A 23325-nucleotide genomic window follows, 5' to 3' on the forward strand; every position below is an offset into this window, starting at 1 on the left:
TTGGCCTGTGGAGCAGGGGTGATGGGGCTTCCGAATCAGTGACAACACATTGTTGCCTCCTTGGTAAGAAGGTTCCTTTTCTTCTCATCCAACGGCTTTTGATGCAATCCTACAGACTCCACATAAATGTATATTCTCTTGGCTTTCTTCTCTGTGGGGAAGGTGAGGCTACAAAGCACAACAAAATCCCCCTTCCACCCCCACCCCCCAGCCCCGAAAGCTGTTCGATAAACTACGGGAGCTTTGGACTCCTTTGATTGAAACCGAAAAGGTCACATCTCAGTAGTGTCCTTGAGTCTTGAGTGTCCCATTTGTGACAACCCCGGGCTGTCCTGGGGCCTCCCCTAAGGTGCCTTTCCAGCCCTGACCTTCGTGGGTGTCTTTTAAACGCACAGAGTCATCAGGCAGGTAAACGGATCAATGTGGGCTGCTCATCCACTGCGCTCGCGGGGCCTCTGCGTCAGGACGGTGGGTGGCACCAGGTAGCCCGGCTGCGTCTTAACGGTGACTCCTTTACAGGGTCTTTCCTAGTCCTCATCCTTCAAGCTGGAAGGTTGGGGCAGCCATGACCCACACCCCAGCAGCTGTGGGGGGGCCTGTGGTGGCTTCTGATTAAGGTCATCAGGGGCCTCCGGGGGGGACTATGTGCTGGTCTCCCACCCACCTGTTGTGCTGTCTGGTCCGTCCCCTTATTATTATTATTTTTTAAGATTTTATTTATTTATTCATGAGAGAGAGAGAGAGGCAGAGACACAGGCAGAGGGAGAAGCAGGCTCCATGCAGGGAGCCCGACGGGGGACTCGATCCCGGGTCTCCAGTGTCACGCCTTGAGCTGAACCACCCGGGCGGCCCTGGTCCGTCCCCTTAGCTGGGAGGCATAGTTGCCCCCATCTCCATGTACTTGGAGCCCATGGGGCCCAGATGCATCCTCCACTCAAGCTAGGGGAAGGCATGTTGTGACCCAGAAAGCCAAGCGGGAGCTGCAGGTTATCTCCAACATCTCACCTTCCTCCAGCGACAGCTCGTGCAATGGCCCGGGCTCAGGAATCCACAGGGTTTATTGAACAAATGCACGGGACAGAAGGTGCCGAGGAACGGGCTTCTCAGGCACCACGTGGTCTCTTCCCCTCCCCCTGCTTCTCAATCAGCACGCGTGGCCCCAGACGTTCCCTGCAAATGCCAGGTCAGACGTGCTGTATTTCTTGATTCGAATTATCAAGAGAAAGAATCTGATTTGCTCAGCTGGCTAATCGAGCACCAACTCCCCGTCCAGGCTGCAGACGCTAAGAGGGGGCACCTCCGGTGGTGGCGGAAGGGGGTGCGTGAGGACAGGGCACGGGCTGGGCGCCAGCCCCACCGCGCAGCTTCCACGTCAGCCTGGCCGTTCCAGCTTCTCTTTGGTGGCCCTCCGACAGAAATGAGGAAAACTTGTTCCCTTCATCCACCTCCTTGAGCCTAACAAAATAAGGCGAAGGGCCTGGCGCTCCATGAAGAGAACCTGAGAGCAGTTTCGGGGCATCCCCTGCGCTACGGTACCGACTGGCTGGCTCTCCCAGTCCGCAGAAAGGAAGCTCCGTAAACACCGGGGATTACGGCGATGGTCACGGATCCTCTAAGAAGCCGAATTTCCCAAGTTCCCGGAGTTGTAATGCTTCGGGGTTTAGAGAGCTAGTTAAGAACAGATGAGCCTCCGAAAGGCCGATGGCAACAACATGGGGTCGCAGTCCAGAGCAGAGGACGCTGCGGGGGCTCCAGGACTTTGTGTCCCCGTATGGTCACAGAACACAGCCTGGGAAAGGGGAGGCAAATGGCCCCGAGGACCTCGGTCGCTGGAGTCCGGGGGTCCCCGCCTCCATCTCCCGGAGCCGGTGACACAGCCCATAAACCCACTCAGCAGGTTGGACCCGGGCAGCGCGGAGTCGGCCGTAGACGACGCTGCTGCGGCCCGGGGTGACGTCACGAGGATCCCCCCTCCAGTTTCCAGTAACGTGTCCTCGCTGCCTTCCGAGCTTACCTTGGCAGCTTCCTCAGAGTCCAGACTCTTCTAAGAAGCTCCACAAAATATTCCCAGCCTCTGCGCATGGTCTGGTTCCAAAGCCAGTCTTAGGGTTCAGGTAGTTTTCATGATACTGTGTCTTCTCTGGATACCACAGTCTGCGTTATTGTTTCTTTGGGTTTGTAACAAAGTACCCCAAAACGCAGTAGCCTGAGCCAACAGCGCCCATGAGCCTCGTTTGTGAGTCAGGAATCGGGTGCGGCTCATCTGGGTGTCATCAGGCTGCAGCAAAGGTGTGCCCGGGCGCCGGGGAACACCCCGTCCCCCCCTCCCCCCCGTCCGAGCTTACTCGCGGGCGTGGGCAGCACTCCTTCCTGGAAGGCTGTTGACAGGGTGCCTAGTTCTCCTGGGCGTCGGCCAAAGCCACCCTCACTCGGTGCCACACGAGCGTCCCCGCAGGGCAGCTTGCAACACATCGGTCTGCTTTGAGCGAGCGTGAGAGACAGACGTGGTCTCCTGGAGCCTCCTTGCTGGTGAGGGGGTCCCGTCTTCCCGCATTGGCCCTGTGCCATTCATTAGGAGTGAAGCCGTTAGGCCCAGCCCACATGTAGCAGAATTAAACAAGGGCGTGAGTACCAGGAGGTGGGGTCACCGGGGGCTGCTCAGGGAGCCGGACGTGGGCGGCCGTGCAGAGGCGGCGACGGCTGGAAGCGGGTGACAGGTAGCCACGGGAACGCTGCGGTTGACGGGTGGGAGGGGGGGGTCTTACGATGTCAGTCAGGCGGCCAGAGCAGGGAAAGGGTTGGAAAGGGAGCGATGGGCACTGAGAGCTGGTGCTTGGAGGCTCACGAGGGGTGGCCCCACGCGGGCATGGGTGGCACATGTTCACCCGGAGGTCAAAGCCAGCTGGGAACACCACATGCCCCCTCTGGGCCCCTGCCTGGCCTTTCTCCCACTTCAGTTGCCTTTTTGTGTGATGTTCCCCTCTTTTAGGGACCAGGGCAGGCCCCCTCGTTCACAGGGCACTTCCTACACATCGGACTTCCCTTGCAGCCATATCCCGGAACATGTCCTTTATTCCCCAGCACACCTGTCGGGCAGCTCTTATTTGGGGGAGCATGACTAGAGGCGCACACAAAGCGAGAGCATGTCATCGCCTCGGTGATTGCACCCGGAGGACCGTTCATGAACCTGACCCTCGGGCCTCATGGTTCAGAAACTGGATCCTTTGGTCCTCAAATAATGGATGATTCAGCGGAAGCTAAAATCAACCATAAAGATCCCAACACAGGGGATCCCTGCGTGGCTCAGTGGTTTGGTGCTTGCCTTCAGCTCAGGGCGTGATCCTGGAGTCCTGGGATCGAGTCCCACATCGGGCTCCCTGCATGGAGCCTGCTTCTCCCTCTGCCTGGGTCTCTCATGAATAAATAAATAAATCTTAAATAAAAAAAAAAAAAGATCCCGACACAATTGTCTGTTCCAGATGGTAATCGGTTGTTTTGCAACCGGGATCAACTTCTCTGTTGGAATCCGAGGCAAACCCAATAAATTTGCTCATTGCCGTCAGGTTTGGAACCAGCTGGCAGGTACAGAAGAAAGACAAATGAGGGTCGTCCTGTTGGCTCTGTTACCAAGGAGCTAATTGGAGTGTGTGCCGTGCAGCCCAACGGTGGGTGGGGACCGAGAAGAGTAGGGTCAGCTCCTCCTCTCCAACCCCTTAGGCAGCGAAGTCCCGATCATTACTCTTCCAAGGGACTGCCCGGCTTGCAGGAGGGAGGAGGATTCCTCTGTGGGCCCCAGGCTAGTAGCATCAGGGTCACCTGGGAACTTTTAGAAACGCATATTCTAGGTCCAACCCCCAGAAAAAAAAATGGAATCGAATTCTAGGAGTGGGGCCTAGCAACCGGCGTGCTCGGCAGGGATTCCGATGTAGGGTCGAGGTGAGGACCGCTGGCCCAGGGGAAGCTGTTCTATATGCAAATAGGAGACTTGGGAAGAGGTGTCCTTATGGGACATTCTGCTCCCCGTGCCCACCCTTCTCGCCGTCCCCGGGAGATGAATCACGGGGGTAGAAGTTTCACACTTTCCACGTTTGATTTTTAGCTTACGGCTGCTCCCGACGAGAACTTAAGCAGAGGCTCCTGATTATTTCCCCTCCAAAAAAGAAAAGTGTCATGGATTTGGTTACTTGTTGGCCCTATCTCTTGCTCATGCAGACCTCAGAGGCGCTAGCACCCTCTTGTTAGCACTGAATAGTTCCTGAAGGCTCTAGAATGACCAATACCCAGAAGTCAAAGTGGAGGCACGGGTCCCACCCTACAGAAGACTCTGTGGCTCCCCCCCGCATTGCACTTAGATTCCAAAATAAATCCTTCCCAAGGCCGGCCCCACTCCAGCGGCATCTCACATCTTGCCACCCTGGCCTCCCTTCCTCTGCCTCTAATATGCCAAAAGCTCACTTCTGCCTCAGGACCTTTGCACTGGCTGTCCTGCTGCTTGAAGAATGCTTTCTTCAGGACTTGGCGCACCTGGTTCCTTCTTGTGCTTTAAACTTAAACCCAGATGTCATCTTTGGCCACTGATTTCAAGTGCCTTCCACCCCACTTGTCATCATTTATCTCATTACCCTTGTTTATTTTCTTCGGAGAGCTTGACACTACCAAAAAAAAATAGAAAAGATCTGCTGTGTGTGTGTTTTTTTTTTCCTGCTGTGTCTATTTTTTGACTTATTATCTGTCTCCTCCTGCCTGGAATGTAAGGGATCAAGGCCCTTGCTCTATTCCTAGCACCAGAACGGTCTCTGGTATATTGCAGGCGTAAGATTTACATAAATATTTGTTGAATAAATGAATAAATGAATGAGTGAGTCAACACAGGAAAAGCTTTAGGAGGGAAGGATCAGAGTGCAGCGATTCAGTCATCGAGACGGTGATGGACCCAAACGCCCCGCCTTCCTCGTCCCAAGGACAGGGGCACAGAGCCCGGCTGGCACCACACCAGGCCTCCTGCCTGCCTCTCCTGCAGCCCACGGCCTCAGGCCTGCCCCCCTTCTCCGCCTCCTCCCTGCAGCTCACTGTTATTACATCACGGCCATTAGAAGCCCGCAGATTCACACCCCCCTGTCGACTTCTTCATAAAGGGATGTTAATGGGGTTCATCTTCAGCAGAGGCGATGCAGACTGTTGTCAAAACTCTGGCTTGGCCATCCGTGCTCCCGTAATTAATCACACGGGAGGCCAGGAAGGCGCGGCGGGAGGGCCGTGGTGGGAGGCGTGTGGAACAGCACACGGCTGCTGCCCACCGGGAGCCCACGGGGCGGGCTGGAGGCCAGACAACCCAACTGCAACCAGCGTGGAGGAGTACGTCGGGGTCCGTCCGCCCCGGGGCATCTCCTCCACCTTCGGGAGGCTACAAGGGAAAGGAAATCAAACATAAAGTCGAAGCTAGAGGGAGAAATAAGGTCAAAGACAGTCTCTTCTGGAATTATAAGGACGCTGGCATTTATTGGGTGCCGTGTCGGCGGCCTGTTGCCATGAGACAAATTACCAGACATTCACCAGCTGAAAACAACACACATTCACGTGTGTGGCTGGCAGTGTCTGTGGGTCAGGAATCCCGTAAGGAATCCTCGCAAGGCCGCGTCACGGTGTCAGCAGGGACGGGGCTCTCCTCTGCTGGGGGAGGACACCTGTCCGTCCCTGCTTCGTGGTCGCCGCCACAGGTTCCTATGGTTGTAGTACCGGGAGCTTTAGTTTTTTGCTGGCTGTTGGTCTGAGGCCGTGGTCAGCTCCGAGGGACTTAACCACAGTTCCTTGCCTCGTGACTGTCCCCGGTTGGCCTCTTCATCAAGCCAGCAAAGTCTCTAGAGAAAATCAGGCAGCAAGATGCAGTTTTGTAGATCATTACATGACCGTGGAGGCCGCGTCTCCTGTCCTTAGCTCCGTTCTGTTGGTTAAGAGCAAGTCACGGGTCCTGCCCATAAGGAGAAGGGATCATATCTGGGTGTGGACACAGCCGGGAGGGATCGTGAGACAGCCACTTAGGGGATGCCCCGCACACTTCATACTAAGTGCTAAGGATGGGGCCAAAGGCTCCTGCACGTATTATATCATTTATTCGCTGAAACAGCCCGTAAGGGAGAGGTCCCACAGGGGAGGATGCGGAGGAGAGAACTTGGCTAAGATCAGAACCACCCTGCGGCCCCCGGGGTGGCTGAGCGGCCGAGCATCCACCTTTGGCTCAGTTCGTGATCCTGGAGACCCGGGATCAAGTCCCGCGTCGGGCTTCCAGCAGGGAGCCTGCTTCTCCCTCTGCCTGTGTCTCTGCCTCTCTCTCTCTCTCTCTGTGTTTCTCATGAATAAATAAATAAAATCTTAAAAAAAAAAAAAAAGATCAGAACCACCTGTATCACAGCACTGCGCCAAGCTGTGCAAGCTTAGAGGCCGAAGGATTTGCATCTAGACAGTGAGGAGCAAAGGCCCCAGGGAGGCAGGGGAAGGGGGTCACGGGTGCGTCCTGGCTCCCCGTGAGGCTCAAGACCAGGGGGAGGGGATAGGTGTGGATCACACGCCGAGAAAGGAGGAAACCAGGAGTGCCACTGTGTGATGATCTCTGTTTTCTCAATGAGGCAGAACGAGGGCCTCCCCTGAGAGGGGGGAGGCAGGGCCAAGTTGGAACACCAGCTGTGGGGAATGGGGAGTGGGAAACAGGGATCGGGCCAACACCAGGGCAGGTTGCAAGGAGGATGGAGCTGCCTCCTCCCCGAAGATGTCCGAGGTCTCCTTGGTGGCGGGCACCCCCTCCCACCCCCGGCGCCCCCTGGCAGCCTTCATGTCCAGCCTCCCTTGCAGCACTGCAGTGTACCCCACGTCCATCTCATCAGAAGAAAAGTTCTAGTGGGGCAGGAACCTGCCCGGAGCCTAGGCAGGGCCTCCCAGGAACCAGCACAGGATCTGCCACATGTGCGTCCTCCATAAATGGCCTGACTCCAGACCCTGCATTTCTGAATCCCTCTACCGTATTCCCTTCTATCCCCTAAAGGCCCTCCAGGTCTATAGGGCTTTTCAAAGCGTGCGTTTTTATTTTCGTTTTGAGGGTCAGAGTTCAAAGAGCCGTAGGGTAGCAAAGTCCATCATGGAACAGGAGTCGAGATGGAGTTAAGGAGGCCTGTCGTATGCCTGACTTTGTGACAAAAAAAAAAAAAAAAAAAGCAATTTCGCATTGTGGCCCAACCCTTTTGACGTCAAGGGGTCAAGAGCCATTTCAAAATATTAAGTATCAACCTATATTGGTTGATTCGACGCATTGCCCATGGTGTGTCGTCGCCTGAAACATAGAGCACGGATACAGAACAGTCCCATTTGTGTCAAGTTACCAGTTTTGACTCATCCTAAGTGGCCAAAAACCCTAACTCAGACTACCTTAGACAAAAAAAAAAAAAAAAAAGAAAAGAAAAGAAAAGAAACATTGTGGGCTCATTTTCATTGAAAAGTCCAAGACTATCCTCCTATGCCATTTTGGCCCAAGAACAAGGAACAAGGCAGATGGCTTGCCACCGCCTCGGGGCGGCACCGTCCCCTAGGACTCCTTGCCCGAGTCCTATAGTCCCCGCCAATCAGAACCCATCCGTGTGACGGGGACCTCGCCAGAAGAGCGAAGGTGGGTGCTGGGAGCAAGAGGAGGAGGAATGGGGACCGGGCGGTCACAGAGGCAACAAACGTCCACTCCGTGTGTGTCACGCTTCCAACCACAAATGGTTGGGTGCACGCCCACCAAGGTCGTGCAGGGCTTGCTCGAAGTCCTACGACTTGGGCAGAGGCAGGTGCCCAAGTGTTGGTAAAATCAGCCCCGCCTCTCATTCCCACCAGAGCAGGGGCCACCCGTGGGGTCTCCTCCGGGCCCCACTGATAGTACTTCACGCTCGCTGGGGGAGCAGTTCTGGAATTCCTGAGCAACCGAGTCCCCCAAGGCCCACCGCACCTGCAACCCCGCAACCTCCTCGGGGGCCTCAGCGGGGAGGCTGACCTCAACTCTGGGCCACCTGGCCCTGCTGATGTTCAAGGACGATGAGAACGGTGGCAGGACTGGCACTCACGCACCTGAGCCTGAGGAAGGTCTTGGATGACCACGTGCAACCAGGCGGCACCCACCTGGGCCACCTCCGTGTTACATCTGGAGCCCGCCACCCGCCTGCCAGAGCCAAGCCCCGTAGGCTCTGACCTCGCACGCAGCCTTGGACCCGTTTGCCCCTTTGTCTCACGCCACCCCCCGGCATCAGCTTCCAGACCCCGGGTCCACCACCGCCCCACTCACTTCCTCAAGGTGGCGGCAGCAGCGGCCGCCCGGACGCCACACAGGAGGCCAGCGATGGGCGACACAGTCGAACGGCACTTTATTTCTAATTGGACCCGTCGGCTCTGTCCGGGTCGGCTTTCCCTCTGCGCTCGTTCTTAGGCGACCCTTGGAGGCCCTTCCTGGTGTTACGCTGCTGACGGTAGACCTCCAGCTCCTCCTGGTACCTGGCCCTCAGGACAGCTGCTCTTTGCTCGTACGGCTGCTTCTCGGCACCTGACGTCACGGACCACATCCTCCCCGAGGCCTTCGCCACCTGCACGACTGACCAGGTGGGGTTCTCCCTCTTTAGCTGGGCATAGTGGTCTTGACAGAAGATCAGGAAGGACGAGGGGGGCCGCCTGGGCGCCTGGGGGTCCCGCTTTCTCCGCTTCTTCTTCTTGCCCACGTAATTCATCATTTCTTCCTGGTATCGGGCTTTGTCGAGCTTGGCCAGGGCTTCGTATTTGGCCTTTTCATGCTTCGAGATGGACCTCCATTTTTCTGAGCACTTTCTAGAGAACTCTTTAAAGCCCAGGTAGGTGTTTGGCTGCTGCTCCTTGAACTTGTTCCTGTAATTCAGCAAAAAGTGGATGTAAGAAGACACGTTCACCTTGGGCCGTAGCTGGATTTCTTTTCCCATGTTCATAAGGTCATTTTTTTTTCTGGATTCAGTAACGTGGACAGCAGAGACTTCTGTCTCCACGCACCAGGAGCAATCTAGAAGGTGCTCTGCTTGCGGTGAATTTTTCTCTCTGCAAGAGCTACAGTCAGGGGTCGGCCTTTTCAGGGCTGGAGGCATTGTTGAGTCAGAGGAGGGGACTGTGACATCATTCCCAGCCTGTGGCACGGGCGCACGGCTGCTCCTGCTGCTTGGCTGCTGAGGGTCCATTTCTGCTTTTCATGAGACGTGGTTCATCCAGAGGCGGCTTGGAGCTGCTTCTCCTGGAGCCTTTCGCCTTGACTTCCCGGAGGCGATGGGCTCTGCTCAGCTGTGGGAGCTTTCTGTCCCTTGGGTGTAGTAAAAACGAGCAGTGGGGTCTACTGTCCTCTGTGCACGACTGTCAAGATGCCGCGTGCTCCCTTCCAAAGCCAGGATGGAAATAACGAACACGAGGAGGTGGATGGTTCCAGAGCTGTCACGACCAAATGGGAAGTCTTTCTGTTTGCCTCAAATGGTGGCAGCTCACACCGTTCAAGGAGTTCAGTAGTAAGTCTAAAAATAATCAGGTATGACGGCCGTCACTCGCTTCCTGTCAGGACAACGTTGTCTAATTTAAAACCCGAGCACCTGGAAAAAATTAAAAATTAAAAATTAAAATAAATTAAAATAAATTTAAAAATTAAAAAAATTAAAAAGTAAAACCCGAGCACCTGGAAAAAATAAAAAACTTAAAATCTAAAAAATTTAAGAAATTTAAAGAATTTAAAAATAAAATAAATAAAATAAATAAAAATAATAAAAATAAAACTTGAGCACCTGGAAAAAATAAAAAATAAAAATAAATTAAAAAAAAAACAAAACCCGAGCACCTGGGAAAAAATAAAAAATAAAAAATAATAAAAATAAATAAAAATAAATTTAAAAAATTTAAAAAATAAAAAAATAAAACCCTGGAAAAAATAAAAAATAAAAATAAATTTAAAAAATTTTAAAAAATAAAAAATAAAACCCGAGCACCTGGAAAAAAATAAAAAATAAATAAAATAAATAAAAATAAATAAAAAATTTTAAAAAATAAAACCCTGGAAAAAATTAAAAATTAAAAATTTAAAAATTTAAAAAATTTGAAAAATTTAAAAATAAAATAAATAAAATAAATAAAAATAATAAAAATAAAACCCAAGCACCTGGGCCATGCACATCTGAACGCTGCATCTCTCCGAAGAAACTGGGATGTGGTGGGTGGAGGGAGGAGAACCTTGAGGGGGTTTTGCTCATTACACTCGAGTCCATGAAAATGAGATCAAATTCTTGGCCCCGCTCTCGTCACGGGGTCCCTGTGTCTTAGGGGTTAGAGTACGGGGCTCTGCTGGCGATACCCAGACTCGTCAGCTTCGTACCCTCGTGGCAGCCACTGCAAACATTCTAGCAGCCTTCCAACTGAAGGACAAAGAAAAGACAATTCAAGTGACCTTTGGACACTTTGAGGTCCTTGCTTGTACGGGACCAGGGTTAGCACAACACGGTGGTTGATGATGACAGCCCCAAATTCATAGGACGAGGCAACAGAGCCTCAGTAACAGAAAAATTAGGGTAACAGCCTAATAGGTGAGAGTCTGAACCTGGACTGATTTGCTGGACTCGAGCCCGTGCTTGAGGCTACCACGTCAGGACCGGTGCCTCGGGCCCACTGCGCTGGTGTGCGGCTTCGGCAGCCGAGCCCGACAGGTCAGCTGGCCTGAGACCAGACACATTGATGGGGCTCCGGTCCATGCCTGCGTCCCCACACCTGATGTCAGCTTCCATCCTCTGCAAAAGAGAGGTGGGAACTGCTGAGAGCCCCCAGTCCCGAATTTTAGCCGCAGCTCCGCCCCGCGGTGGCCAGACTAGTGACACCAGCCCCTTCGTTTCTGGAAGCCTCTGATCTCATATCTGTAAGTGCCTTGGACTGGCCGGGAAAGGCCTTCCAGATGACATGCCGTAGCTTTGTGGCTGCATGTAGAGGCTTGGAGGATCTCAGATGCCAGCCGAGGACATCTGGGCTGGTGGTAGGGGTCGGGGGGTCGGGGGTCGGGCCGGGGAATGAATTACTCTGAGAACCTCTCTCGGCATCGTTAGCTTTTTCACGCTGCTGCTTCCGCCCGAGGGCCAGGGGTCGGCTCACCTGTTTATTGGGTTTGAGCTGGGCTGCCGAGGTCAATAGGACACAGCTCCTTTCCAATGTGGAAGGATGGGCTGCGAGGAGGTGCTTGGCTAGCATCTGTGGATATTAATCAGACTCTTCTTGGACTCACGCAACCCCCAGCAGCTCATTTGTACCCCCATTCACGACCTTGTACCCTTGTCACGATGGAAGGATCCAGAAGGATTGGCCCTATGATAATCATCCGGAGTCTAGCAGGTCTAGGAAGACAAGGTGATGAAAGGTAAGAGCCGTGGCTACGCTGTGAGGTTCGGGCCACGGTGTCATGTTGGAGGGAGGACGTGGGAGGACGGTCTAGAGAACCTTAGGGAGGCTCAGTATGCCTGCCTTTGAGAGTCAGCCCTCTGTGTGCTGGTAGCTGAGCATCTCCAACCTTCGTTACCCTGCTCTTTGCCCTGAAGCTGACGCATACGGACCACATCCACGGATCTCATGCTGTGGCTTCCGTTTCAGCTTGGCCAAGCTGGACCCAGCGGTAGATCCGGGGGAGGGGAAGGTGACGTCAGGGCATGTATTCTCCCGGCTTCCTCCTCGAGAGGTCATCCGGAGCTGGGTCTCAGACCCTGGACTGAAGGTCTAGGCTCCTATCAAGGTGTCCTTTCTTTCTTTTTTCTTTTTTTTTTTTTTTAAGATTTATTTATTCACGATAGACACACACAGAGAGAGAGAGAGAGAGAGAGAGAGAGAGGCAGAGACACAGGAGGAAGGAGAAGCAGGCTCCGTGCAGGGAGCCCGACGCAGGACTCGATCCCGGGTCTCCAGGATCACGCCCTGGGCCAAAGGCAGGCCCTAAACTGCTGAGCCATGCAGGGATCCCCAAGATGTCCTTTCTTAACGACTGACTCCTTCGGGTTCAGCAGTTGCTCGCTCTCCTTGTCCCCTCTTGCCAAGGGTGGCTAAAAACTCTGCTTTTACGGGCTTCCGAGGACTCTGCTATCCCTTGTGGCTTTCCTACACCTCGCTCCTCCCTTTGTAAATAACTTCTTTATTAAACACTCCTCAAATTATTCTAATTTGAGCGGCCATCTGTTCCCTGCTGGGACCCCGACCGATGTAGTTTCTAGCTTTCCACCCTGAACAGCCATGCAAGTGGATAAATAAAGCAAGTGTGGGCATCAGTCCAAGATAGAAGGGTACCCAGCTTCTCGAGGCCTGAGTCCCCAGCAATCCCACAGCCTGGAATGATCTGCAGGGGCAGGTGCACCTGCCGGGGCAGTAGCAGAACAGGCCACGTGACCTCCCTACAGGCATCTAACGTCCCTTGTGTTGGAAGATGACCTCTAGGCCAGGGCCGTGGTCTGGAGAGCCCGATAATGAATATTTCCAGCTTTGTGGGCCATATGGTCTCTATTGGGAGCACTCCACTCCACCGTCCTAGGTCAAAAGTAGCCGAAAACCGTATGCACGGCGGTGAGTGTGGCTTGCCCACAATTAAACTTCACGAAAATCAGCAGTTGTCCGCAGGTCATAAACTGCTGACACCGGTCTAGAGATGGGAGTTCAGTGTTTTCTGATTTCTTAATTGCGGTTTACGATAAAGAAATACATATTTTGCATCATGACCCGTTTGTGCACGTGCACACTTCACGGTATTTGTGTGCCAGTCTCTGTTCGAAGTACTTGCATCAATTTATTTAATCTTCGTAAAAACTGTGTGTGTGTCAAGAGGAGGTGCTTTAAAAAAAATTATTTATTTTAGAAAGCAAGCGTAGAGAGAGCGGCAGAGGGAGGGGGGAAGAGAGCAGGCTCTGCCCTGAGCCCACAGCCTGATGTGCGGCTCAGCCTCACACCCCTGAGATCCCAACCTAAGCGGAAACCAAGGGTCCAATGCTTAACCAGCTGCACCGCCAAGCGCCTCAGGGGTGCTATTTTTATGCACATTGTAAAGATAAAGGTCTCTAAACACAGCGTTCAGAGAAAACAGACATTTTACGAAACCACACTTAAATACGTGTGTAATGTACTCTCTTCCCTTTTGTTATTTAAAGTGCGACCTGCAGGCCCATCTCATGACCCGCTATGGGTTACAGTCCATGGACTGATTTGATATCTTTTTTTTTTAAGATTTATTTATTTATTTATGAGAGACACAGAACAAGAGAGACAAAGACACAGGCAGAGGGAGGAGCAGGCTCCATGCAGGGAGCCCGACGCGGGACTCGATCCCGGGTCTCTAGGGTCACGCCCCGGGGCGAAGGCAAACGCTCAACCACTGAGCCACCCTGGCGTCCCCCATGGACTTATTTGAAAAACCCCGTAGGCCAGCTTTTTTTTTGGCGGGGGGGCTCTCCCTGCAGCCCCTGTGGGATCCTGTGGGGTCCTCGTGACTGCACGGTGCTAACATGCAGTCGTCAATTCAGATTCCAGCCTTGCCACCTAGTCTCCGGGTGCGGCTCGTTAGGACCTCATCGCCAAGAAGCCGTGAGGTGATAAGACAGTGGTGGGGAACGCCTGGCTGAGGGATGGGAGGCCCCCGGCACCTCTCTACCCTGTGGGTTGGACATAGGCCCCATTTCTAGTGAATCAAGTGTGGAAAAGGGCCAACTGTTTCTTGGCGGTGGAGACAGCCAGCAGGGACCACCTTAAGCAGTCACGGCATCCTTCTCCCCAATTAAACCCCTGATCTAATTGTGAGAAAATATTCGATAAACCTGGACGAAGTGATAGTCTACAAAATACTTGACCAGGCCTCTGGAGAAGTGCCACGGTCTTGAGAAAGCCAGGGAAGCCCAAGAAGCTGACCCGGGTCAGAGAGCAGGTGGGCCCGACGCCTCAGTGCTCCGGGGGATGCCGGGCTGGAGCCGCATCAAGAGAAAAGGCATCAGCAGGGGACGGGGACCTGAGTGAGGTCCTCCTCTGGGCTAACAGCACCCCGGTTGTGTAAGACGCTACTGTTAGCAGACGCTGGTGGGGGCTCTTCGGGAAACCCCTGGTGCTGACCTTGCAACCCCGTTCTTATTCCAAAATGGGGTCTTTCAGAAATCTTCCCAGCGCACCCGGCCCTTGATCCCTCTCCTCTGGGAATCTCAGGGTGGATTTGACCCTCAGTTGGAGCAGCATGTACTCTTAGTGTGTCTTCCGTGACCGTGTTCCCCGAATTTGGGGGCGCGCCGGGACTACCTGAGAGGCTTTCGAAGATCCCAGTGCTCAGGCCCCAAGAGGAGCCAGAGCACCGGCCTCCAGCGTCTGATAAATGCTTCTGGAAGCACCGGCCTCCGCCCACACCCTCCTGCCCCTCTTCCTGTGGGGTGACCCTCTGGCAGCCTGGGCCCTCTGAGTGGAGGATCTGGGGCAGACAGAGGTCTGCTCCCCGGGGATGTCCACGTCTGATACCCGACAGCCCGGGACGGAGTTCCTTTCCAGGGGAACGGCGCAGATGTGATCACGGAACGGACGGGACATGGGAGGATCACCCTGGGTCACGTGGGTGGACCGGATGCAACCACGCGGGGCCCCGCAAAAGGGGAGCAGGAGTGTCAGAGCCTGAGACGGAGATGTGACAGACGCAGGGCGTCAGAATCAAAGATTTGAAGCAGCAGCACAGCTGGCTTCGAAGCTGGAGAAAGAGACCACAGGCCAAAAAATGGGGCGGCCACTAGACGTCGGGCAAGGCCAGCGCCCAGGGGCTCCCCTTGGCCAGAGAGCTCAGCCCTGCAGACACCTTGGTCTTCTCGGCCCAGTGACCCCCATGCCGGACTCCTGCCCCCGAGAACCGTCCGACAGCCACGTCCTTGCAGCCACCACACTCGGAGTAACCTGCTAAAGCGGCGGCAGGGAAGGAACAGAGTCTTTGCCGTCCAGCTGGCGGCCCGTAAGGTTTCCCGCGCTGTCCTTACCCCCCGCTCGTGTTAATAAAGATGGAACATTTATGCCACCGCTTATTGGATTAGTTGTGGGAGCAAGGCGCGTGAGCGACTCAATTTTACACACTCTTCTTCCCTCACTTGCTGACTCATTAAGTCACTAATTCACTCCTTCGCTTACCAGTTAATTCACCCCTGGGTTCTTGCAGCTCATTCGCTCACTCACGTACGCGCGCACGTCTCCACAAATGGCCATGAGTTGCGGGAGCCGTGCGGCCATCAGGGAACGTGTGACGGCCGGCTAGGTCTCGGGAAAGGAGGTGGTGGTGGAGGGAGGCCACTGGGATCTTCCGGAAGCCAGACTGGTGGGAAAGGAAGGGTCATGAGCGCTAGGCCTAGGCTCTTTGGGACTAACTTGGTGCCAAGAACCGTCAATCACGTGACCGTGATATTTTAGTAAGAATGACGATGATGTCGTCGGGATGTCCTCTCCAGAAAAGCCTAGAGAAAGAGAGGAGCTTTTTCAAGCAACGGGTGGGAGAGCTGGCCCTCACTCTCAAGTTGGTTTGACTCTTGCGTCCGTGTGTTTAGCTTCTCCGGGGATTCTAGGAGCTCCCTTGACTGAGGTCAAGATGAAGAGGAGCCAGCAAGGACCAAGGCCAAGTATGGCAGGAGGAGGGTAGTGGAAGGAGAGGAAGGCGCCTCTGGGGAGATGGATCCTCACTTGGGTTGATGGATCTCTCGCTCCAGATGGATCCGGCCAGTCCGTCCTCGTGCACACAGCGCCCGGAGCCTAGGAGGCGGACTGACCCTGATCGCCCCTAGGACCACAGCAGCGTGTGCACGTGCACAGAACCGCGTCTGCCGCTGGGGATGCAGGCTGCTGGGAGCGAAAGCGAGGTGTCCACACCCAGCCCAGGGGTCTCGGGGGCAAGAGGACAGATAATGGAAACGGATGATCAAGCACAAGAATGGGATCAGCCTAGTGGGGACTGGACGTGCCTGCTTATCTCTGGCAGGACACAGCAAAGGAGGGGAGGAGGAGACCTGGAACAAGACCAACGTGGGGGGAGACAGAGAAGGCCCACGGTCAACGGACGGATGCCCCCCGCGGCACGCGGCAAAGCTACCTCCTTATGCCACAGAGCAGCAAGACCTACTGACCCTTTTGTCCAGCTCCTGTCTCTTCCAGGCGCCGTGGACGCCCCTCATTTTGCTGGCTTAGCACCGAGCACATCCCTTCTGTTGGAGAAGCGTCTCCAAACGGTTCTAGCCAAGCCCACACCCGTGCCCTTGGCCCCAGGAGAGGGCACCCCGCCCACACAGCTGGACGAGTCAGAGGCTTCCAGGGAGCTTTCTCTACTTAAAACTAGGGGGGGGGGGGCCTCGTGGCATTTGGGTTCCTGGGGCCAGTCACCCTTGGGGCCAGCGATGGTTTGATTGGGGCAGCCAGTGATCTCTTCTCTATTCCAGGCCCATCTGACCTGGGTTTCTCCCACTTGAAAGCAAATGCTAGCCCAGACGTGATGGAAGTGAGCAATAGGAGAAGACAGGGCCCCTCTCCCCTGTACCCACTCTCTTCCTGTCGCCTCCCTCGCCCCTCTACTTGCTTTTGCCCCACTGTGCTACTGGCCAGACCTCTGCTTTGTTGGTCAGAAAGTACACGGACAACGCTGACACGCCGTGCGCCCTCCGCGCTAAAGCAAATGCCATGTGCCGTGGGCCCAGCACTGCGCTGAGCGCGTTTATACCCATTATTTCACCTAGACCTTCTGTCAGGCTAGGAGGTGGGGAAACGGAGGCCCAAAGCAGGTCAGTTCCTTGCCCACAGTTCAACAGCGGGTAAGTTGGCAGCTGAGACTTGAACCCAGGCCCGCATGCCTCATCTCCTCTCCCACCTGCTTCCTATTTAGTGCTAGCCCTTTGCCCACGAGTCTCCCATGCTGCATGGAGACATGGCACGATCAAGAACCTGTAGCTGCTGCGTCCGGAAGCCTCGGCAGGGCCTTACGGGCCTCCCCACACGCCGTGAGACACCCACTGGCGAAGGGAGACCCACAGAGGTGCAGCAGCCTCCCAGGGCCACACAGCCAGCGGATGTGGAGGCTGGATCCGAATCCAGCTCCGTGTGACGAGGACCCCTTGCTCGTCAGCTTGCACACCCCCGAGGTGGGGCAGCCCATCCCTCCTCCGGCCTGCAGGAGGCTCAGGGAGGCTCACACCCTCAGCCAGGGCTTCGGAGCTGCCGGGCGCTCGGGCAGGGCTGGCTGGCTGCCTCCGGGAGGGGGCAGGGGATGTCGATGATGCTCGAGCTCAGAATGGCAGTGGAGCAGCGGGCAGAGGCTGGCGTGGGAGGCTCCCCGTAAGCCACCTGCAAACACTTCCTCTGGATGAGATGCATTATCCAAGCGTCGTCCCCGGAGACCTCTGCGAGGCACACACTGCCGCCCGCTCTGGGAGGCGGACGAGTCCCTTCTCTGACTCGTGTTGGCCGGTGACAGGTGGAGATGGACAGACAGCAGGACTAGGGGAGGCCGGGCTGGGGCCACTGAGGGAGAAGGGCGGTGGCCGCCCCGTGGACGGGCTGCCCTGGGCGCCAGGGGTGCTCTGTCCTCCTGGCACCCGGGTGGATACGAGCATCCTCCTCCAGGGAAGTCAGAGCCAGGCCACGCCGGGGCCCCCTTCTCCCTGTGTGCCCTGGAAGGTGGGGCCCAAGGCCCCGGTAAGATCCCGTCCCTTCTCCTCTCACACCTAAGCAAGGGCGGAGAACAGTCCACATTTATGGGGCCCCTGCTGTGTGTCAGGCACAGTCCCGGACGCCTTACAAACAAGCACAGCTGTTCACGGGACCCCCAGTGCACAAGTGGGGAAACTGAGGCTCAGAGCAGTTTTGGCACATCCCCATATTTATCCAACGCGTGAACGTGGAGCCCAAGCTCACACACAGGGCTGAGCTGACTCCAGAGGGCCGGCCCTTAACCTTCGGCCTCCTTAAACCCCTTGCCTCTAGGGCAGCTTGGGGGGCTCAAGGCCTGATCCTGGAGACCCGGGATCGAGTCCCATGTCAGGCTCCCTGCATGGATCCTGCTTCTCCTGCTGCCTGTGTCTCTGCCTCTCTCTCTCTGTCTCAATCTGTGTGTCTCATGAATAAATAAATAGAATCTTTAAAAAATTAAAAAAAAAAAAAAAAAAAAAACCCTTGCGTCTGCGTAGGGGACCAGGACAGGTGATGACTCAGCCAGGTGGCATCTCCATGTAGGCAGAGACCTGGAGCCGGGAAGGTGAGAAGGTCCAGGCAGAGCGTGAGTGTGCCTTGGTCACCAGGCCCACGGACCCAGCTCCCACCTGCCTGATGGGGCAAGCCCTGGCATCTCAGGCCATGGGGCCACCGGGTGTCGGCGAGCTCTCAGGTCTAAGCTGGAGCCACAGACTCGGGCTGGGGGCAGGACATGGCTACGGGCTCAGCCGCAGGTGGGGTGGAGGCTGGAGTCTGTCCCAGGAGGACTGGGGCAGGCCAGGGAGGAGGCACAGCCCCCAGTGTAAGAGGGACTGCATGGGGCAGGGGTTGGGGGGAGACAGGACGGGTGGGGGAGGGGTGGGGGCGGAGATTGGGGAATGGGGTGGGGACCAGTCCTGGTGGGAGGACAGGGAGGGTACAGGGTGGGGGGATGAGATGTGACAGGGTAGGGACTGGGATGGGGTGGGGGGATGGGGTGGGGGGGCAGGGTAGGGACAGGGGGATGGGTGGGGGGACGGAGGGGATAGGGAGATGGGGTGGGGGGACAGGGAGGGGATGGTGTGGGGGAACAGGGTGGGGGACAGGGAGGGGACGGGGGACAGGGTGGGGGGACAGGGTGGGGACAGGGAGATGGAGTGGGGGGACAGGGAGGGGATAGGGAGATGGGGTGGGGGGACAGGGAGGGGACGGTGTGGGGGAACAGGGTGGGGGACAGGGAGGGGATGGGGGGACGGGGTGGGGGGACAGGGTGGGGACAGGGAGATGGAGTGGGGGGACAGGGAGGGGATAGGGAGATGGGGTGGGGGGACAGGGAGGGGACGGTGTGGGGGAACAGGGTGGGAGACAGGGAGGGGACGGGGGACGGGGTGGGGGGACAGGGTGGGGACAGGGGGACGGGGTGGGGAGACAGGGAGGGGACGGGGGGACGGGGTGGGGGGACAGGGTGGGGACAGGGGGACGGGGTGGGGAGACAGGATGGAGGTGGGGGGACAGGGAGTGGATGGGGTGGGGGGATGCATGGGGTGGGGATGGGGTGGGGGAGAGAGAGGAGATGGGCTGGGGGGACAGGGTGGGGGTGGGACGGGGTGGGGACAGGGTGGGGGAATGAGGAGAGGATGGAGAGGGGGGAGGGGGTGGCGGTGAGGTGGAGACAGGGGGATGAGGTGGGGGGACAGGGAAGGGACGGGATGGAGGGACGGGGTGGGGGGACAGGGTGGGGGGATGGGGTGGGGCGGGGATGAGATGACAGTGGCATGGGTGGGAGAAATGCTGTGTGGCTGCCACCCCGCGAGGTGACGACCTCTGCTGCCCGGGCCCTGCCCCCCGCTGCCCCCAGTCCCCCCTGGCCCGGGCTCACATACAGGCCCTGCAGGGAGCGGTGCGTGGGTGGAAAGCGCGTCCCTGATGCTCTTTGTGCGGGTCCCCTGGAGCTAACAGCGGAGCAGGGAGGAGCCCGGGTGACTCCTTGGGCTTCCTGAGCTGCTCCCGGGAGGAGGAGCAGCGGCCACACTGGTTACCAGCCTTCCCGGCCTCTGTCCCCAGGGAACGCGCAGCCCAGGGCGGGGCCGAGGGCCGGGGTGGCCCTGGAGGCTGCTCCCCGTCCCCACTTCTCCCCACACGTACCCTCTGCTTTCAGCGCCTCGACCTATTGGGGTGCTCGCTCACTCTAGGTTCTTCCTCCCGGTGGTACTTAGTGAGGCCTCCGCGCCCGGTCCCTGTGCCCGGTCCCCATGTGAGGTGCATGCAAGGAACTGGAGGGCGGACGGGCCCTGGGGGGGAGGGGAAGTGCAGGAGGCACCAGGTACGCAGGGGGGACAGCGGACTCGGACCCAGTGGCTGTAAAGTGCCACCTGAAGGGGATGCCCGGGGGGCTCGGCGGCTGAGCGCCGCCTCGGCCCAGAGCATGACCCCAGGGTCCCAGGATCGAGTCCTGCGTTGGGCTCCCTGCAGGGAGCCTGCTTCTTCCTCCGCCTGTGTCTCTGCCTCTCTCTGTGTCTCGCGTGAATAAATAAATGAAATTTAAAAAAAATAAAAGACTCCAGCTGAAGGATGAGCGGGAAGCAGGCAGGGCTGGGGGGGTGGCGATGGAGGTGGACGGGGAGCACTTGGCAAGGAACCAACCTTCCAAGCTCTGGGAACACTCGGAGCAGATCTGGCCTGCCTGGCTGTCAAGGCCGCCGATGGGATCGGACACGGGTGCCCCCCAGGCCTGGAAACCCCCTCAGGCCCTCCTGGCCCGGGAGCGTGCAGTCAGCTGACCGCCACCGCGCTGGCGGCAGGAGGGGCGTGAGGACAAGGCATGCCCACCGCCGGAGGCGGAGTGGGCGCTCCTTCGCGGAGCGGCGTGATGACCGGGCTCGCCCCGGCCCCGCTGGCCCTCCCAGGGCCCCGCGCTCCCACCCGCTGAGCCGTGTGCACTTCCTGAGAACCGGGTGGTCCCTTGCTAAGTCTCTCGGTGCCAGTCCTACTTGTCATTGTAATTATGTGATTTAAATTAAACATCCCATAAACTGATGAAATACGAGTGTGAAAGGAAATAGAATTGCATCTGCAGGGACTGAATTGAACCCTTGGAAAGACTCCACGAAGGGGAATCTCTGAAGAGGATCGCCTCCCAGATATCAGGTGTGGACGGCCGGGACCGCCGCGCCCCAGTGGGGCCGCTCCGTCGGGGCCCCTCCTGCCCCTGTCGCGCCCCAGCGCCCCACACAGTACCTGGCCCACCGTGGGTGCCCAATGGGTGCTTGTTGACTGACCAAGCTGCAGCACAGCTGGTCTCGGGGCGACGACGCATCACGGGTGCAGCTTATATACGACCGACGGCGCGGAGCACAAAACCACGACCGAAGCAAACACCTCGGCCTGCATTACACGGATTGACCAATAAATGCGCATTTAAGTACTTGCACACCGTGAGCAAAGCTCGCAGCCGCACAGGTTTCCTTTAGAAAATTACTTTTTGCCCACGAACTGCATCATCTGCAAGGCTTGGGGCAGGTGTCAGGAAAAGGGGTTCATAAAGGGCCATACAAATTCTTGGGATCTGTAATAGTTTCTGTAAGAGCTACTCCCAGGGATCCCCGGGGAGCTCAGTGGTTAGCGCCGCCTTCAGCTCAGGGCGTGATCCTGGAGTCCTGGGATCGAGTCCCGCGTCGGGCTCCCTGCATGGAGCCTGCTTCTCCCTCTGCCTGGGTGTCTGCCTCTCTCTCTGCATCTCTGACGAATAGATACATAAAATCTTTAAAAAAAAAAAAAAAAGCTATTCCTCGCTGCCATGGTAGCAAAAAAGCAGACGGTATGTAAAGGAGCGCTCACGGCTGTGATCCCGTAAAACTCGATTCACAAGAACCGACGGGAAGCTATTTGGACGAGTGTGTCAACCTCTGCTCCGAGGAACCGATTGGTCCCGGGCCCGTGCTGCGATGTCGGGGTAGCAAGGCCAGGAAAGCCCTGTCCCTGCCCTTACAGAGCGTGGCTCCGACCTGGGGAGATGGTCACGACTTGCTGCATCCGGGCCCCCGGCGGGGGCGTGAGCATGGTGCAGGGGGGTCACAGCGAAGGCCAAGGCTTCCTCCCGTGGGGGCAGGGAGAGAGTCAGGGAAAAGGAGGCCCTATGGTTGGGTTTATGGGAGCGGCGAGTGATGTTTTCTCGGAAGTCAGGTGGGGCAATAAGAAAGGACATTCCAGGTGCAGGGAGTGGCACCTGCAGAGGCGTGGAAGATGCTGGAACTTGAAACGGGTGTCACCGGAGAGGAACGGCGTGGAAGAGTCTGGGCTTTGTAGAGGACAGAGGGTGCAGGTGGGGAGCCAAGAGGGCTTGGGGTGGCTGTAGGGTGGCAGGCGCCTGCGTCCCACGTCCTCCCGTGCCAGCTTTGGGGCTGCAGAGATGGTTTCTGCTTGACCCCGGGATGCAGAGGTCCCTCCACCCCGTGTGGGATCCAGGGCAGCTGCTCTGGGGGCATGAATCTGGGGGCGGCCGACGCAGGGTGGGGGTTGTGCAGACACAGGGACGTTGCAGCAGCTGAATGGGGTGCACTGCAGCTACCGTGGACCCCCACCCGCGTAGGGAGCCCGGGGAGCGGCCCTCATGGCGGGCCCCAGGCCCCTTCTGCAGTCGGGGGGCCCGCGAGGCCTCCCCGGGGGACGGCGGTTTTCAGGAATTCTCAAATCTAACCCGGGGTCTCCTGATGCCCATGCCCCTGCGCACGGCCGCGTGCGGGGCCGCGGTTGACCCCCACCTTGGCTGTTTCACGGCGGGGTGACCTGGAGGGAGCGTCTTGGCCTCTCTGTGCAGCCGGGGCTGCCGCGGGGGCCAGCACGAGCCAGGTCCTGTGTTTGAGTGGAGACGGCGCTCGTGTGCACACACGGGAGCCCTTGCATGTGGGCCCGCGCTCCCAGGGGAGGAAGGCAGGCTGCAGCCAGACCCTGCAAACATGCAGGGAGCCCGACGGAGACTCGATCCCGGGACCCTGGGGTCACGCCCTGTGCTGCAGGCGGCGCTAACCGCTGAGCCACCGGGAGGCCCTAAATGTAGTTTTCAAAGCCTCGACCGAGTGTGCACCCACATGACCACCATCCCCTTCAGAATGTGGACGACTCCGGGGCTCCGGGGCTCCCCCATCCCCTCGTCCCCCTTGCCGGGACCAGCATCTGCGCCTCTCGCCCCAGCTCTCGCATGCAGGGCCGTGTCCGCAGAGGTCCCGTGGATGGAGCCGCAGCGGGCTCGCCACCTGTCCGCGTGGCTGTGCGTGGTCACGGGTCCGGGGGGTGCCTCCAGGCCGGGACCCCCATACCCTCCGGTCACCACTCCCTCCCTCCCTCCCTCCCCGTTCCTGGCTCTGTAAAGGGCCTTGGGTTCTGGGTCATTCAGGTAAATTCTCCCCATTTCCGCGTCCCTCCTGCGCACAGGCTCAGAGCCCTGTCATTGCGAGGGGACTGGACGGGGCCCTGGGAAAGCCCGCCGTGCCCCTGGGGCCCCTCGGGGCGGGGGGGGACCTACGTGGCTCAGCCTGTGATATTTAAACGGGAACCGGCGAGATGCGGTGACGGCTTCTGCGACAGCTCCCACCCAGGCTGCGTGGGTTATGTTGT

At 57.3% G+C, this 23325-nt stretch overlaps 2 protein-coding genes across 2 annotated transcripts in view; one reads left to right on the plus strand and one right to left on the minus strand.

Moving 5' to 3' along the window:
- CSMD2 (CUB and Sushi multiple domains 2) overlaps window positions 1–23325 on the plus strand; it is a gene marked incomplete at its 5' end in the record, with an annotated part of 437990 nt that overhangs the window by 147146 nt on the left and 267519 nt on the right. The window lies entirely within an intron of this gene.
- Window positions 8362–9104, minus strand: HMGB4 (high mobility group box 4). The gene has a single exon (XM_038557977.1). It carries the CDS (start codon window positions 8973–8975, stop codon window positions 8394–8396), a length of 582 nt encoding a protein of 193 aa, XP_038413905.1. The 5' UTR covers window positions 8976–9104; the 3' UTR covers window positions 8362–8393.

Source organism: Canis lupus, chromosome 15 (genome assembly GCF_011100685.1).
Source record: "Canis lupus familiaris isolate Mischka breed German Shepherd chromosome 15, alternate assembly UU_Cfam_GSD_1.0, whole genome shotgun sequence".
Lineage (NCBI taxonomy): Eukaryota > Metazoa > Chordata > Mammalia > Carnivora > Canidae > Canis > Canis lupus.